The 17,952-nt window shown below is 47.2% G+C and overlaps 1 protein-coding gene across 1 annotated transcript; it reads left to right on the top strand.

Moving 5' to 3' along the window:
• The first annotated feature begins 10,280 nt into the window (after nt 1–10,280).
• On the top strand, nt 10,281–15,997 carry BTF3 (basic transcription factor 3). The gene is made up of 5 exons (XM_056847919.1): nt 10,281–10,351; nt 13,142–13,255; nt 13,422–13,623; nt 14,547–14,603; nt 15,702–15,997. Exons 1-5 carry the CDS (start codon nt 10,283–10,285, stop codon nt 15,746–15,748), a joined length of 489 nt encoding a protein of 162 aa, XP_056703897.1. The 5' UTR covers nt 10,281–10,282; the 3' UTR covers nt 15,749–15,997.
• The last annotated feature ends 1,955 nt before the right edge of the window (nt 15,998–17,952 follow it).

The raw sequence follows: 17,952 nt of genomic DNA on the forward strand, positions 1-17,952 counted from the left end.
GGCCGGGCGGCGGGCCTCGCGGGCCGGCCCGGCAGCCGACGGGACGGGCGCCCCCCTGGCAGGCAGGCCGGCCGCCGCGGCGCTCCTGCCGCCAGCCCGTCTCCTCCTCGGCCCTGGGCGGCCGCGCCCGCAGACATGAGTGGGGCCGGCCGGGCCGGGCGAGGGCGGCGGGAGGCGGGGCGGGCGGCCGGGCGAGGCGGGCGCGCCCTCCCTCCCAAAGGGGCGGCCTTTTCTGCTCTCCGGCCGGTGGGGGGGGGGCGGCCCGTCACGTGGCTCCCCGCGTCAGAGAGACCGCAGGGAGAAGCCGGCAGGAGCCCCCCCCCCCAGGCCTGGGCTTCCAAGAGCCCCATTGCCTGGAGGGAGGGAGGGACAGGCGACCGCGCGCCCCACCCCCGCCCTCCCCAGTCCTTCGGCCTCCCCTTAACCCTGCTTCGGCACCCCCCCCCAAGTCACGCTGCCCCCCCCTTCCCCAGAGCGCCCCCCCCGACCCGGCCCTTCTTGGCCAAAGGGCTCTCCAGGCCCACCGGAGCGCGGACGCAGCTCCCCGCCGGCTCAGCGACCGCGTGGTGGTGGTGAGGGGCTCCTTCTGGAAAGGAGGCGGAGGGTCCCGGAGACCCCCCCTCCCGGAGCAGAGAGCTTTGCCAAGGGGGGGAGGGGGAGCTGGGGGGAGGGGGCGCGGGGAACACTCGCAAATCCCCTTTGCACATTCGTGTCAGGTCAATGGTTTCAGAGCAGCGGTGGGCGAGGCGCACCAGCGGGAAGGTGGTGGGAGGCAGGGCGGCGGGAGCCTCCCCAGAGAAAAGCGGGCTCTCGCCATCAATCCCCTCAAGTGATCGTGTGTGTGTGTGTGGGGGGGGAGATCTTCCTCTGAAATTCTCCCAGCAGGTGCCTCTTCCATTTTCTTTCAGTCCGGCCACAAACCTGCGGGACTATCTCTTGCAGCAAGCCTTACTGAAATTGATGGCCATTTATGCATGGGAGATTGTGGGATCCTGAATGGCAGGGGGTTGGACTGGATGGCCCTTGTGGTCTCTTCCAATCTTTTGTGATTTTGTGGGAGGTTTTGCCTGGGATTTGCCACTCTCTAGGTGCACCTTTCCCCCATCCGATTTCTCAAAACTCCATAATAAGCCCCCATGCAGAGTTTTGAGAATTCAGATGGTGAAAATGTGCATCTAGAGAGCGGCAAATCCCAGGCAAAAAACCCCAGTGCATAAATGGAGAGCCGCGCAGAAAGCGCGGGGCTTTGCGCTAGGCTCCCATTGATTTCAAGGAGGCAGGCGCGGGGAGAATTTCCGCCTAATCTGTGTTCTAAAACTGTATAGGCTCCCCCCCCCCTTTAAATGATGTGAACACACATACCCACCCACCCCCAGGAAGCTGCAAACATCCTCCTTCCCAGTCCTGAAAGAGAACCGGAATTTGGAAAAGGTGTGGGTCGGATTTCAACGGACTGTTACGCAGAAGGCTTAAAGGAAACAGCGCAGCTTTCAAACGTCTCGGGCGCGCACTTCAAAGCGAAACGACTTCATAGGAGATGTCAAAGGATGGGATTAACGCCTCGATCCGAAGTACATTGACTTAGAACTCCCGCGGGAGTCGGTGGGGCTCTGGCCTGCCACCGCAAGACTCCGCGCTCTTTCGAGGGACCCCTTTCTCCGGGACTCAATAGGATTTAACTTCCGAGGGATCAGATGGCATCTCCAGTTGGAGGAAACCCTCCTTCCCTGGGCTCGGGGGCATTCACAAGAGCTCCTTTCTTAGCTTCCACAAATCCCACTTCTTGACCCGAACTCTTATGGGAAACAAGTTAGTCGGAAGGTTTCACAGGGTAGGCGTGTTGGTCTGCAGTGGAACAGTTAGACTGAGTCCAGTAGCGCCTTAGAGACCAACAGAAGTTTCGGGGTATTAACTTCGGAGAGTCAAAGGCCACTTATGCATGGGAGGTTTTGCCTTGGATTTGCCGCTCTCCAGATGCACGTTTTCCCCATCCGAATTCTCAGGACTCAAAAATAAAACCCCGTGCAGAGTTTTGAGAATTCAGATGGGGGGAATGTGCATATAGAAAGCAGCAAATACAAGGCAAAACCTCCCATGCATAAATGGCCAAAGTATCTGTCAAAGGGGACTTTGAATCCCCAAAGCTTACACCCAGAAAATCTGGTGGGTCTCTAAGGTGCCACTGGACTAGATTCTAATTTACTGGGAAAGTCCGATTGAATTTGGGGCAACCTGGAAGTTAGGACTGGAGTCGCAGTCCTCAGCTGTAGCAGAGGCTCACAGAATTTACTTAGGATAGAGCTACTCCTGGCATATATATTCAATTAGGGTTTTTAGTTCCTGATTTTATACAGCTCCCCCCCTTCTTATAACCACTGACTGCAATTTGTATGTATGCTGGCCTTTGACTGTAATAAAGAGCTATGCAGTCCGCAGCTGTCATTATCGCATTAGTGGAATGGCCTGTTTCTTATCTAGAGAATCCCTGCATTTAATAGTAATTCTCAAGAAAAAGGCGTTAAGTTTTTCAGTATTATGCTTGGGATTACCGGGACATTCAGGATAAAGAACGAAGTGCAATTTTTTACATTCTAAATTCTACATGCTTTTAAACCAGGCTGTTATATTCTTACTTAGTAATATTTAATTCTGGATGCATTTATAATGATTTAAAAACTCTCTGTATCAGTATGCCGCACCATTGCTACATTTTTTCTGGACTCAATTACACGGTGGTCAGAGCAAGAGACCCCCGCCCTCTTTAAAGAGAGTTTCTCTTTAGGATCACTATCTTAAAAGACACTGGTATGGAAATAAGACATTATACAGCAATGGGACTTCCTTCCAAGTGATGAGAAACGAGGAATTCACTTGGCAATAAGCAGCGTCGATTTCAGTTGAACTCCCTTCTATAGCCTGGCCTTGACAACTGGAATTTCAAAACACTCCAGAGAATCAGCCCATCCTATTTAAGCGAGCTGCAAACTCTGCAGGGATTTTAACCAAAAAGAAATGCTCTTTACCGTTCTTTCTCAGGACTGGAGTGTGCTTGTTTGGGATTGCTGTATGAGTTTAATCTGGTTATCAGTGCAATGCTAAGAACTCTTTCCCCTGTTGAAAAGACCTGGATGGGATTCTGAGTAGACCTGCTTAGGCTTCCCCACTAATACCAACCATTTCGAAATATTTCACACAAAATATTATTCATAATAAACAGAATTATTAATAGCGGGGAGAGTATGCTGTTTCGCAAGCCCCCTGACAATATCAAATAGAAAAGTATGCAGTAAAAGTTTGAATTATTCTCATTTCACCTCCCCTAATATTTTACGGTGGTTGATGTTAAGGTCGGAGTTAAGCTAGGAGGAGAAAAACCGTGGAGGCTGTGCTTCTAGATGTTTAGAAATAAATCTTGTTAAAGGATTCGGATCTTACATCCCAGTAAATGTGTACGTGTGTGGGAAGGGAGGGTTCAGATAAAACTTTCAGCGCGACCGACTTCAATGAACGCATGGGAGGTTTTTGCCTTGGATTTGCTGCTCTCTAGATGCACATTTTCCCCATCCGAATTCTCAGAACTCTGCACGGGGGCTTATTGTTGACTTTTGAGAATCTGGATGTGTGCACCTAGAGAGGGGCAAATCCAAGGCAAACCCTTCCATGCATAAATGGCCATAGACGATGGGGTTTAAGGAGCGTCACTCTAGGGAGCGGTTGCAGATGCTTGGGAGCGGACAAGAGATTCTCTGATCTTGAAAACGTTCCACGGGCTGTCGGCGCTCCTGGTTCCCGCGGCTTTTACTTCGAAGTAACGGTGCTTAGGAGGGCTGCTTAAAACTGGAGGGAGAAGAAGCGGGGAGGAAGTCACCCACTGGTGCGTCATTTCCCAAGGTAAACACCGAGGTGCCCTTTTGAGAGCAGATCTCAAGGACTTCTGCTACAGCAGGTCTCCATCCCTCCTGGAACATCCCTGGGCATTTCTCCATCCTCGAGGCGGCAGATCAGCGGCGCTTTCTCTCTCTCGCGTCGTCCTGCCGCTCCTCCGCCCAGCGCCGTTGGGAGTTGGGACCCACCGCCAGCCCTGCGCGGTCGCGGAAGAAGCGGCGCTCTTCTGCCTTCCTCTCTGGGGCCAGCCCCTCGCGACGGTTCCTCCGCGGAGAGTTTTGCGCCTTTGGGGAGCCGAGCGGCGGCGGACTCGAGCCCCGGTGCGCCCCTGCCCCTTCCCCCGCAGGGGCTGGGAGAGGCGCTATCCTCTGGCGCTGGCCCGACGGGGCGGGTGGCGCGTCCCCTCCTGGTGGCCGGGGAACCACGGGCCAGGAAGCCCCACTCGAGCTCCCGGGGGCTCAGGTGCCCAGGCGGCCCCGCAGGCGCAGCCGAATCCCCGGCTCCGACGGCGGGGGGGGGGGCGCGTTTGGGACCAACGCCGGAGCCCCAGCCTCGTCCGCCGGCCGGGCTCCTCGGCTTCTCCAGCGTAGGGGAAGGACGCCACCTGCAGGCGAGGAATCCCCGGGCAGCGACGGGGCTCGGCTCTGCCCGGGCAGGACGCCGGCCGCGCAGCACCTGCCCGCCCGCCCCAGCGGGATCCCGGAGCTTCAGCGGCGGAGCCGTCGGGCTTCATCCCCGCCTCTGCAACCCGACGCCGCGTGCCTTCGCCCGGCGGCCGCGCCGACCCTGCGAGGCCCCGTCCAGCGCAACAGGGCAGGGCGATCCACCGATCCAGGCCAAGCCTCGAAAGGGAGGCGAAAGGGGCCTGCCCGGCGACCGATCCTTCGCAATCGGCCGAAGCGGCCCGTCAGAGGTCCGAATGGGCCGGAGCGCTCCGGCTTGGCTTCCGAAAAGCCTGCGCCAGGCAGACGGACGTCCTCCCGCGCAACCGTCGAGGCTCCTGCGCTCCATCCTTTCCGCGTGCGCTGCCTTCGGTGCGTGCCGGTGACCAGGAGGGGATCTGGGCTCCTTTGGGGATCTTAGTAAACGAAGACCAGCGTTCACTTGAAGGTAACCAGAAATACCTGCTTGCCAGAGGAAAGCAGCCCGATTTCGGGGTGGAAGACGCAGTTAGGGATACCAGACACCCCCGGAATCATTGGGGGGGGGGGATTCTGCATCCCTCCCATTTTAAGAACCTAATTTAAAAAAAAAATTGTCCACCCTCCCTAGCGACTGGATTAATCTCAATGAAGGCTCTGAAGAAGGAAGCGGGAAAACATTTGCAAAAGTGGAAGAATCCCAACTCTCTTCTTCAGGAGTTGGGGGCCCAGCTGGGTGTCCGCCAAGCCCCTGGCTTCCAGCAACAGGATCACGAGGCCTTTTTGGACCGCTCTGCCTCTGGTTTCTGGCTGGCCTCCCCTTCCTCCACCTTCTGCACCCCGGGAAAGAACCCGAGGAACCTTTCACAGGCACAAAACTCAGCCAAGGAACAAATTGCCCTGAAAACACTTCTTTCAATATACAGGAAGCCTTCAGAAATCCATGAAGTTCAAAGTTCAGAAGCAGAAATTATGAATTTTTCAGGCATCAACAAAGGAATGAAACTTGAGTTTTGCTGGCATTTTCAAAGATTTATTATTTCCTGACAGAGAGTGGGGAATAAAAATAAACAAAGATAGGCTTGGGACAGCTAATTTTCACTCCATTTATCAGGACTCCTGACGTCTGACCTGCTTATTCAGAAGCAAGTCGCCCTGAGTTCCCAACAGAGCCCCCTCTCAAGGGATGCATCCTATTGTTTATGACTGAAGATGCCAAACTAGTGGTGTTATTATGGTGGAATGGAATATTCAAAAATATTACTACTACTCATGAACTAAGGACATTTTATGGGGATTTTAATTACACTATAGGATTTCCCCCCCTGAGCCTTTACTCTAATTATATATAGCCATCAAGTCACAGCTGACTCGTGTTAACTCCATAGGGTTTTCAAAGCAAGAGATGTTTGCAGGTGGTTTGCCATTGCCTGACTCCAGGTCATGACCCTGGTATTCCTTGGAGGTGTCCCATCCAAATACTAGCCAGGGTCAGGGTTGAGGGTCATCCTGTCATCCAGCATTCTTATATGGCATGAGTGGGGATTTGAACCTGGGTTTCCCAGTTCCTAATCTGACACCTTAACCACTGCACCACGCTGGCTCTCTAAAAATATTTATTACTGTATGATAATGTCTACATACAGTTTCTTAGCCAGGATAATAAGCCTTCCTTTTGTTTACTACTGTGTTGATGGTTTCTTATTAAATGTTATGCTGAAATAAACTTTCTTAGTCCAGGTACCACTATTTTATTTTGTGGGGCCTGGAGCTATCAGTGAATCAGGCCCAAGTTACTACCCGCAGTCTGGGCCCATGCATGACTACTCAGAAGTAAGCCCAACACTGAGCAATGGGGTTTACTCCCAAGAAAGAGTGTATAGGATTGTTGTTTTCCTGCAAACTGATCTGACAGCACAGGAAAGGTGAGTGGAGGAATGTCTCCAGGTTCCAACAGATTTATTCCAAATTGTATTCCAGCAGCAAGGAGGTGAGGAAGGAAACCAGTCACAGCCCTGTTTGCCAAGCCTGCTTTCCTCATGCGTGATCAGGATTTGACAGAGCTCTCTGTTTCTCCCAAGTCTCCAGGGCAATCTGAGAACTATTGATAATATTGTCGAAGGCTTTCACAGTCAGAGTTCATCAGTTCTTGTAGGTTATCAGGGCTGTGTGACCGTGGTCTTGGTATTTTCTTTCCTGACATTTCGCCAGCAGCTGTGGCAGGCATCTTCAGAGGAGTAACACCTAAGGACAGTGTCTTACTCCTTTGAAGATGCCTGCCACAGCTGCTGGCGAAATGTCAGGAAAGAAAATACAAGACCACGGTCACACAGCCCGGATAACCTACAAGAGCTTTTGATAATCTTTGGGTACTACTAATTGGGGAAAGCAAGTCTCAGCATTAAAGGGAAACATTTTTTTTTTACTCTAGGGTAGATGCATCAAGGTCAGTGGGGTGAAGAGGCATCTTTCCCAACAGTATGTGTTTTGCAAGTCATTGCTACTGGGGTCACCCTCATTGGCTGCCATAGGGGAAGCCTGGAGGAGGGGTGGGCCCAAGGAGCACAGGACTTTCCCTGAAGCAGTTTCTACCTCCCTTTATTTTTTTTAAGGAACCTTTTGATGGGCTCTGCAGGCAGATCTTTCTACACAGGGCTGCACCGAATGGGAAGGCCCTTCCATTGTGGGGGACAGGAAGCGTCTCAGTGGTCGCATTAAGCCAGAGTGTGCAGGCCCCATTGAAGTCCAAGACAAAAGTCTCATTGTCTTTCACGGCTCTGCGTTGCACAGGCTCCTTCTGTTTCAGAAAGACTCTACCTGCTGCTTCCTACCGCAACACTCTGGAGCACCAGGCTACAGAGCCCTGGAGCAAGGATCTCCCTCTTTGTCCCTGCTCAGAGGTCATGCTGCCCCGTCCTCTGTGTCTTCTCCTGCAAATATAACCTCAGGACCTGTATTTGGGTGGTGTGTGGGGGGGATGGGGGAGAGGAAGGTCTTATTTATAGCTTCTAAAAAACCTTCCCCAACTTTTTACCAATCATGGTCCTCAAGGCAGCTAAAGAAAACCATCCACTTAATTAAAAACAATTAAAACCGTTCAAGCAAATAAAGGCCCAGGAGAACAAAAGAAGGTATACAGCCCAAGGGATAAATCAACCAACTCTACAGTAGCAAAACAGATGCTGGAAAAATTCATAATCGAACTGCCTTGAATCATGAGGAAAGGCTAGGTATAAATGTTTAAAAGCATGTATAAATAATAAATAAATAAATGCTCAAAAGCTCAGGCAGGCAGAATAGACTTTGTATGACACCTATGAGACGAGTCAGTGTGGTGTAGAGAGTACTGTGTCAGTGCTCTGGCACTGGCCTAGATTGTGGTTGGAGATGTAAAGCCAGGCTGCACAAAGTAAATGCAATGCCTGTATCATCATTTTCAGCAGAAGTTATTTTCAAGCACGGCTGCCATCCCAAACACAATTACCGTGAAGTAAATTCTATTATAGTACTTAGTTCTGAACAAACATGTTAAGTTCTTTGAAGAGACGGCACCATGGAAATAACAACACATTTATTGTAGCTGCATAAAACAAAGGCCTCCTGACAGCTGCAGCTGCCGGTAGAAAAAGGAAAGAAGTCGGAAACGAAAGTAAAGATGTGGGGCGTAACACCCTTATTTAAAGGGCTAAGCTGCCACACAATAGTAGCTGATGAATACTTTGCCAAAGGTATTTAGTTGAGTCTATGTATAATGTGAGTATATTGTTTGTTTTATTTTGTTTTGAAAATAAAAATTTATTCATTTTTAAAAATTCTAGCATAAGTTTTCATGAGTCAGTCAGAGCTCACTTCCTCAGATACGTTGGAGTATAAATCAACCAGTCTGTTTTATAGACACAATATAAAAAGGGAGTGGCGAGATGTTATAATGGGACTGCCCCATTACAAAAAAAAAAGAAAAAAGGTCCACTCCAAAGAATAACCAGTTTACTCCGAATAGGCGTGCCTCTCCCAACTGTTGTTAGATAAGCAAAATGCAAAACCGAGAGCAGTATGGAAACGAGGAAAGCAGAGAGAATAAGAATGTGCAGAGAGAGCACAGCTAAAGTCATCCGCCTCTGTACGTGGTGGGCAGGGCCGGTGCCACCATTAGGCGAACTAGGCGGTCGCCTAGCGGGCAGACCTCAGAGGGGCACCGTTTTAAACAGATTAGTTTCTTGGGAAAAAAATGCAACTGACAATATATATAATTTTAAGATAAGTCCCACAACAGTGCTATCGGAATATAATTAATTACAACGTCTTATTAAAAATTTTGTGCTTTGATTTTTTTCCTACAAGACATCGGTTTTTGAAAATTGCTTGGGAAAAAATGCAACTGACAATATATATATAATTTTAAGATAAGTCCCACAACAGTGCTATCGGAATATAATTAATTACGTCTTATAAAAGTTTTGTGCTTTGATTTTTTTCCTACAAGACAGCTGTTTTTGAAAACTGCTTGGAAAAAAATGCAACTGACAATATATATAATTTTAAGATAAGTCCCACAACAGGGCTATCGGAATATAATTAATTACAACATCTTATAAAAAGTTTTGTGCTTTACTTTTTTTCTACAAGACATCTGTTTTTGAAAATTGGTTCGCAATGGGGCGGGGGGGGGGGAAATACAAGTAGTTCGCCTTGGCTAGGGCGCAAAAATGACTGGCCCTGGCGGTGGGATATATCAGCACCTGCAGTACGTGAAGAGTCCCACGTCCCTCTTAAACCAGGAAGGCGTGTGTGTGTGGGGGGTGTCCAGTCTCTTGGATTTGGTTGCGAATACCAGCAATGGTATTCAGGCCTCTACACACACCTGAAGCCGCGACCAGCCGCGACCCCTCGCGGGAGACGGAAAAACCGCTCGAGCGCGTAGTTCGAGCGCGCCCACACACAAAAAAAACAGCGCGCGCAGTGACGCAAGACAACGTCCGGAGCGCGCGCGGACGTCCTGCCCAATAAACCAGCGCGCGCAGTGACGCAGGACAACGTCCGGAGCGCGAGCGCGGCCGTGCCGCCCAATAAACCAGCGGGCGCAGTGACGCAAGACAACGTCCGGAGCGCGCGCGGACGTCCCGCCCAATAAACCAGCGCGCGCAGTGACGCAAGACAACGTCCGGAGCGAACACGGCCGTCCCGCCCAATAAACCAGAGCGGGCAGTGACGCAAGACAACGTCCGGAGCGCGCGCGCGCTCCGGACGTTGTCTTGCGTCACTGCGCTGCTGCGGCTTGTTTTCCCTTCCCGGCAGCCATCTTGCCCCCTTTCCCCGCGCGTGTTCGCTGAGCCCCGCGCTTCCCTTCGCGGCCTCCGGCTCCCAGGCCTGCTCAGACGGGGCTGTTTCCTCCCGAGAAGGTATAAAGAGACTCCCGCCGGAGGGGAGGGGAGGGGAGGCGGGCACTCGGCGGAAGGCTCCCAGGGCCTGGCGGCCGGGGAAGGGCCGCGGCTTCGGCGTCGAGGGCGCTTCCGAGCGCGGTGCTGAAGCCTGGGCGAAACGTCCCCGGCCTTGCGCGGCCCCTCCGCCTCCCCCGGTTGGGCCCTGGCTGAAGGGAGCTGGGGCGGGGTTTCCCCTCGCCGGCTGCGGTTCCCGGTGGCCTGGTCGGGCCTGGTTTGGGGCGGCCCTTCGGGTTTGTTCGGGCCTCCGTGAAGCGTCGAGGCCCCGCCCAGATACCAGCCTCACCATCCTGCCTGTGCTCTTTCCTCCCCCTTCAGATGAAAGAAACGATCATGAATCAGGAGAAGCTAGCGAAGCTGCAAGCGCAAGTGCGCATCGGAGGAAAGGTAAGGCGGCCGGGGCCTCGCTCCTCGCCCCTCACATTGTTATTTAGGCCAATAGTAGAAAAGGGCAAGAGTGTAGTAGCACCTTAAAGACTAACAAGAATATTTTCTGGTAGGGTATGAGCTTTCGTGAGCCACAGCTCACTTCTTCAGGTATCTGAAGAAGTGAGCTGTGGCTCACGAAAGCTCATACCCTACCAGAAAATATTCTTGTTTCAGGTATCTGAAGAAGTGAGCTGTGGCTCACGAAAGCTCATACCGTACCAGAAAATATTCTTGTTAGTCTTTAAGGTGCTACTGGACTCTTGCCCTTTTCTACTACTGCAGACAGACTAACATGGCGACCCACTGTGAATTATTTAGGCCATTTTATTTAGCGCCTTTATATCTCACAGGGAGCTCGAGGGTATACTTTGTGTGTGTTAGGTGCCATCAAGTTGCTTCCGACTCATGGCGACCCTGTGAATCAATGCCCTCCAAAGTATCCTCTCCTTAACAGCCTTGCTCAGGTCTTGCCAATTGAGGGCTGTGGCTTCCTTTATTGAGTCAGTCCATCTCTTGTTGGGTCTTCCTGTTTTCCAGCTGCCCTCAACTTTTCCTAGCATGGCTGTCTTTTCTAGTGACTCTTATCTTCTCATAATGTGACCAAAATACAATAGTCTCAGTTTAGTCATTTTGGCTTCTAGGGTCAGTTCAGGCTTGATTCGATCTCTAACCCACTGATTCGTTTTTGGGGCAGTCCACGGTATCTGTAACACTCTCCTCTAACGCCACATTTCAAAGGAATCTACAAAGGGTGTACTTTACTCTCCTTAATTTTATCCTCCCAGCAGCGCAGTGAGGTTGGTAAGGCAGAATGTGACTAGCGCAAAGTCACTCAGCGAACATTTTTTTTAGAGAGTTGGGGTTTGAATCTGGATTTCTCAGATCTTAGCTGAAAACGTTAACTGCTACTCACCATCTCTTTTCTTGTCTGGAAAAATTGTTCCCATGGTGTATCCTTAAGCTTTCTCTGTCTTCTTGCATTGTGGTTAACTTGTGTTCTATGGGAGCTGTGAATGAATCTTACTGAATTTGGGGTGGGTGGGATGACTTGTATATGCAACACCTGGGGAAGTAGGATGCTGTGCAGGATAGTGTGTCTGACTTGGTCAGAAGATCCAAGTTCAGATCCTTGAACAGACAGGATTGGCCTTTAGTTGGTTGTTGTTTCTCAGCCCCCCAACCTTCTGTGTTCCTTGACTGTTACTCCCCTTTAGAGATTTAAATGGAATTTGTAAACAGGTTAATTGCATTGCTAAAAACAAAACATGTATGTACGTTCCCTTTTTAAGAGCTTATATCATCCAGTAATGCTTGAATCAGCACACGGAGTCCAGCTTTGTGTGTTTAAATATTAATATTCATAGCTTGGCAAGGGATTGGCTAATCAGGATGCTTTAATGGGCTTTGTCATTGTACTGTAGTCACTTTAGTTTTACAAAGATAGGTTTCTTGTGCTTAGTGACTCTGTGCCATTAGTAAAATCCCCAGTAGTTTAAGGGAACAATCTTAAATTTTGCTAGAATAAGAACCTGTGAACTTGTTGTGAAATACTTTGGGCCCACCTTGTCTTTAGTTAGAAAAACTTTAAAGGTGGCATCTAAACTAGAATGTGGCTGTTGAATTTGTACTTGGTGTATGATAAGATGATTGGTGTTTGAATGCAAGGCTTGTAAGTTGTCATCACATGCAGATTACAACCAGAGTGTATCTTTAATCAAGGTGAGGTGAGCAGAATTTCAGGTCTGAGCTTGATATGGGAAATACTTTAGACTTGAAACCTATAATTTTCCATTACGCAAACTGTTTAGAAAGTGGCTGATATTGATTTGAAGTAAAGCAGGTTTAGCTCTGACATAAAAGCAGGTTGCTCCTCAGAGTCACAAAATACATATAAATGGTCATCAGTTTATAAGATCCAACTTTTAAATGAAAATTTTATATGAAAGGTTTGCCATGGCTGATGAGCTACTTTTTGCAAAGATGCAGTTCAGTCAAGGCTTGCTTAGCCAGTAAATTAATGCTTAGAATACATATACAACTTGCATTGACAGAAGAATTACCATGGAACAAGCTGTACTAGTATTTCAAGGAAAAAGGCACAGACTAATGTTTTGGAATTGAGAGTGTTGCTTCCATTAAAGCATTCCTTTCTAATGATGGTACCTTTAATTTACGGGATGTTACAATAAAAACCAGTATCACACAACATCCAGCTGTTCATTTGTTAATGAATTAGACCTGATTACCAAATTATAATTTGGTCACAACAAAGTGGGTAAAATAGCATTCTCCGTCATAAGAACGTAAGAAAAGCCCTGCTGGATCAGACCCAGGCCCATTAAGTCAAGCAGTCTGTTCACACAGTGGCCGACCAGGTGCCTGTTGATGGGGTGAGGAAGGAGAGAACCAAAGCCGAAACCTTGATTTAATTTGGATTGTACTTTTTATTTTACTTTATCTTTTGGTTGTCATGACTTGTCAGCTTGGATGTGTTTGATTATTTTTTAAAGCTCGTGTGTTAATAATCATTATTTTTTTATAATCCTGGACTGTGTGAATCTGTCTACCAGCCTTGAAAGAACCACCCGGATGTAGAAATGGTTACATTTAATTGCTCTCATCTTTGTGAATTTTTTTATAGCTATAGGAGTCTATTCTACTCACCATTTAAATATGTAAGATTTGTACAGTTTAAAGAAGATTTGAATGGTATACCTTGGTAACTACTACAATGTTCTATTTCTATAGGGTACTGCTCGCAGAAAGAAGAAGGTTGTCCATAGAACAGCTACTGCAGATGATAAGAAACTTCAGTTTTCCTTAAAGAAGCTAGGAGTAAACAATATCTCTGGCATTGAAGAGGTAGCGTATGATTTCTTACCTCCCCATCAAATGCTCTCATATGATGAACTTTCTGAAACAGCTGACTGTAATGAATTGAATTTCAACAGGAAGTTTGCTGTTGAAATGAAGTTTACCGTACCTTTTGTAAAGGTTAATTTTCAAATAGGTTTGATTTGTTTTGCAGGTAAATATGTTCACCAATCAGGGAACAGTAATCCATTTCAACAATCCGAAGGTTCAGGCATCTCTGGCGGCTAATACTTTTACAATCACAGGCCATGCTGAGACAAAGCAACTCACTGAAATGCTTCCTAGCATCTTAAACCAGCTTGGAGCTGACAGTCTGACTAGCTTGAGGAGACTAGCAGAGGCTCTACCCAAACAACGTAAGTAGAATTTGAACTAATTTGGGATGGAAATAATCTAGGCATCTTTTGGGCATAATTATCAAACACCAGTTCAAACATAGTGTGCTAGTGCCACTGGATGATATTTGGTCTTTTAAGTCTCCTTGGGAATGAGGATCTACAACCAGTACTAAAGTAAAGTAAATTTATTTGTATATGACCATAGGCCTTTACAAAACATTGTCAACAAATATAAAGCATTATAATGTAGATAAACATAGTAAAAACAGTATTATAAAATTTTTTTACAGTAATATGAACAACCTTATAATGATACTTATTAATAAAATAATACGTTCGTCAACAACTAGTACTGTCATAGATGATCTCAGATGCCTTTAGGTTTATGTAGTGCATTGTAGGGGTGGCTGAGGTTAAAGGGGCTTAGTTTATTTTAGAAAGAAGGGGTTTTGAAATTGTTTATAGTGTATACCTTTTAATTGTTACTAACAAGGCAAGTTTTAAGTCAATATATTTTAAGTGGTTTTTATTAACATTAAAATCAACAAACAGCAATTAAACTGCAGACAAGTAATAAAGTTTATTACAGATACAACACTCAAAGTGGGGGTGGGGGGGCAGATGGTGACTGTTTCTCTCAAAACTAGCTTGATAAAGCTACCAGGGGTGATGCTTTTCTTTTTCTTGCTCTGAGAAACCCGTGTATGATGGAAGTTGTACTATTGTGCCGTTTTCTCAGGTGTAGGTTTAGGGTCATATTTACATTTAGTTATAATCTAGTAAAACATTGCAAGAACCCTGTTTCATACCTGGGTTAAAGTATTCTAGAGGCAGTTCTTATGTTGAACATTATGAAGTTGACGGGTTTATTTTTTTTGCAAGTTGGGCTTTTCCTCAAAAAGCCTTTGTTACAGATCATGTATTTCTCTTTGTGATTACAGCTGTCGATGGAAAAGCACCTCTTGCTACTGGTGAGGAGAATGATGATGAAGTCCCGGGTAAGAACAGTTAACTTAATTTTTCATCTTCCATAATGTGGAATTGCTAGAAAGTTAATGACATACCATATCCTAAAACAAAAGCAAGCTTTATAGTGGAACAGGGGCTGTCTTGCTCGGCTATCATGGATGATGGTTGAAGCATTTCTTACTACCTCTACTTAATGCGCTAGTATATTTTGGGAAATCCTTCCATTTGTGGAGTAACACAGCTTTGCTGTGGTACAGCTCTTTGGGATGGATTTTGCCATTTTGTCTGCTAGTGAAAGAAAGGGAGGAGGGCCTGCTTTGATGGGTAAAAAGACAACACTCCAAGATCATGGGAGCCATACCGACAAAGCCTTGAAGGGAGGGGTATTGGGTGACATAGGTTGGAGAAGGTGGTAGGATCCAACCCTAAATGTTGCAGATACTGTTTGATAATACAGTATTTGACACTGGTACGATGGCCTTTTACTCACACAGAGCGCCTACCACTTTCCACAACCTCTCTCCAACAGGTTCAGGGTTCCATGAAGGTCAGACAGTCACATGTCACTACCCGTCTTGCCTCTTTTAAAATATATAGAGAGCCGTGACCATTTCACATCCCAGGTCCTCTCACTTGCAGAAACATCGCCAGACAGGGTAGCCCAGTTCCCTTTAACAATCACCTCACTCAGACACTGCACAGCTATTGGGGATCAGGACTTAAAACACTGCTTCATTTACACTCTGCCACTATTTATTCATATCCTAATAGACAAATTTGTTTAGGCGGAGATCTTAGCTTGTGTGTCTTCCATGGTAGAAGTAGATCAGGTAGAGGTTACAAAATTTTTCATTTAAACTTTTGAACTATTCCCCTATTCCAACATTTGGGATCCTGCTAGCTGCAGTAGTGTATTCATGGCTAAATAGCTATAATTGTTCTGTATTGTGATATTGCTCCTGCTTTCTGTTCTGCATCAAAGTACTGGTGGGAGGATAACATGTCTGGAGCTCTGTTTGTCCATCATTTGTAATTATTCACTTGTTCAGCTTTCTGGTCTTAGGCTGAAAGTAGCAACCGTTTTACCACTTACATTTAAAGACCTCTTACAACACTATCTTTTTCAGATCTTGTGGAGAACTTTGATGAGGCTTCGAAGAATGAAGCAAACTGAACTGTCACTTTTTTGGAAACTAAAACTTGAAAGTTACATGGAGCTGCTATTTTATATTGTGACTTTTATTTGTAACATTTTTGTACTGATCATAAGTCAAAGGTCTATAATATTTGGAAACCCCTCAAAATTGCAGCTCTCCTTGGTTATTGCTTAGCGCACTAAGCATTTATTTGCGGCTGGATTGATGTGCACAAAATGGAAAAGTATTAAGTAAAAATGCTAATAAAAGTTAAATGTTTAGGCAAATACTTGTAGGTAGTATTTTGTAGGTTCAAAAACGGACCTTGAATAATTTACAACTAGTTTTATGGTAAAGTAGATTATTTGCTTTAAACCTCATCAAAATAAGGTGTTCAGAGTGTTACACGTTTCCCCAATCATGCTGTTTCATGGTTAATGTCCATTCCTTTGAAATACATTCCTGTTGGATACTTCTACTGATATGCTTAGTTGGTTAAGATCTCAAGGAATTGGGTTGATTGTGTCTCTGATCTACTGCTGTTGCATGCAAATAGTTAATAAAAACAGTGATTCCCCCAAAAAAGGTCAAAAATTTTGAGATAATTTGTATCCCTTAGTCACAGCATAAATAGTGGGTTAGAGGTACCAGTGATTGATTAGAAGTGATAATTCTAATTGCCGCCTTTCCATTCAATAACTTGTGTTCCTGTGAATGTAGGTAGATTTATCTCATTCATGCTGTATCTCATATTCTAATAGCGAAGTTGGCCAGATCTTTGGATACTTAAATCTGGTGACTGGAGCTGTGAACAGGCAGTACAAATCTACAAAGCTGAAAATGGTTTGCAGAAAAATGTGAAATTAAAAGCAATATATTGGGCAGTTTTAAAAACCCAAAAATGATCAAAGGAGAGCTGGTCACTTTAAGCAGCAAGTTCCCTCATTGGCTTTTGCTAGGCAACCACGGCAGGCTTCAGTTTCTGAGACTAAAAGGCGAGGGGGTGGGGAAAGGGGGGCCCTTTCTAGGCCTATTTTAGCCTTTGATGGAAGACTCATTGGGGCCATGCCTAAGCTAGGGTTGCCAGCTTGGAGTTGGAAAATTCCTGGAGATTTTGTGATGGAGTCTGGGGAGGGGAGAGGGAGCCTCAGCTGTGTATAATACCATAGACTCCACCCTCCAAAGCAGCCATATTCTCCAGGGGTAGTTCTCTTGTCTGGAGTTCAGCTGTAACTTCGTGAGATGTCCAGGTCCCACCTGGAGCTTGGCATCCCTAGGCCTGGCAGCAACCTCTGGGTGACTTGATACCACCTGAATTGCATGACTCAACTAGGCTTGGTTGCTTGCTATTGTTCAACAGCAGCCACGCCATGAAAGTCAGCGTGGTGGTGTGGTTAGAGCTTTAGAAACAGGGTCTGCAAGACCCAAGTTCGAATCCCCATCTTGCTGAGGAATTTTGGAGGGTGGGCCTTGAGGAGGGGAGTGACCTCAGAAGGGTATAATGCCACAGACTCTACCTTTCAAAGCATACATTTCCTCCTGGGCTGTAGGGTTGCCAACCTCTGGAGATCACCTGGAATCACAACTAATATCCAGATGACAGATCAGTTCCCCTGGGGAAAATGGCTTCTTTGGAGAGTGGAGTCTATGGCAGTATACCCTGCTGAGGTGGCTTCCCTGAACAAACATCGCCCTCCAAAGGCTCCACCCCCAAATCTCCTGGAATTTCCCAACTTGAAGCTGGCAACCCTAAGGGGAACTGATCTCTGTAGTTGGGAGATCTGTTGTGATTCTGGAAGAGCCGCTGCTGGAACTTGCTGTGTGTAGGGGGAAGTGGGTGGGTGATGGGGGGGGGCAGAAAGAGAAAGTGACAGGCATGGAGGAGAAAGAATAAGAAAGGGGCAGCAGGAGGGAGGAAGTGAGAGAAGTAGGGGCAGAAGCAAAGGTGGGGGAGGGGGAAATCAGATGTCTCCTGGACAGCCTTGTGGGTTCTCACTTGTCTGATCTATTAGTTCTCTTTTCTGTGAACTCATTCTCTCCCTGTGTTCCTGTTGTGTTGAGATTACCAAGTATGGATGTGCTTGACCTCAAAACTACATTCAAACCATGATTTGAGTTCTGATTTTGATGGCAAGGTCAAAGCATACTTTCATGGCTTGGGTGACAGGGAGGGAATCGGGACAAAGGGGTGGGGGTGACCAGCCTTCATCTTGCTTATATAATATAAAAGACTGTTTTAGTG

Source organism: Euleptes europaea, chromosome 4, assembly GCF_029931775.1.
Source record: "Euleptes europaea isolate rEulEur1 chromosome 4, rEulEur1.hap1, whole genome shotgun sequence".
Lineage (NCBI taxonomy): Eukaryota > Metazoa > Chordata > Lepidosauria > Squamata > Sphaerodactylidae > Euleptes > Euleptes europaea.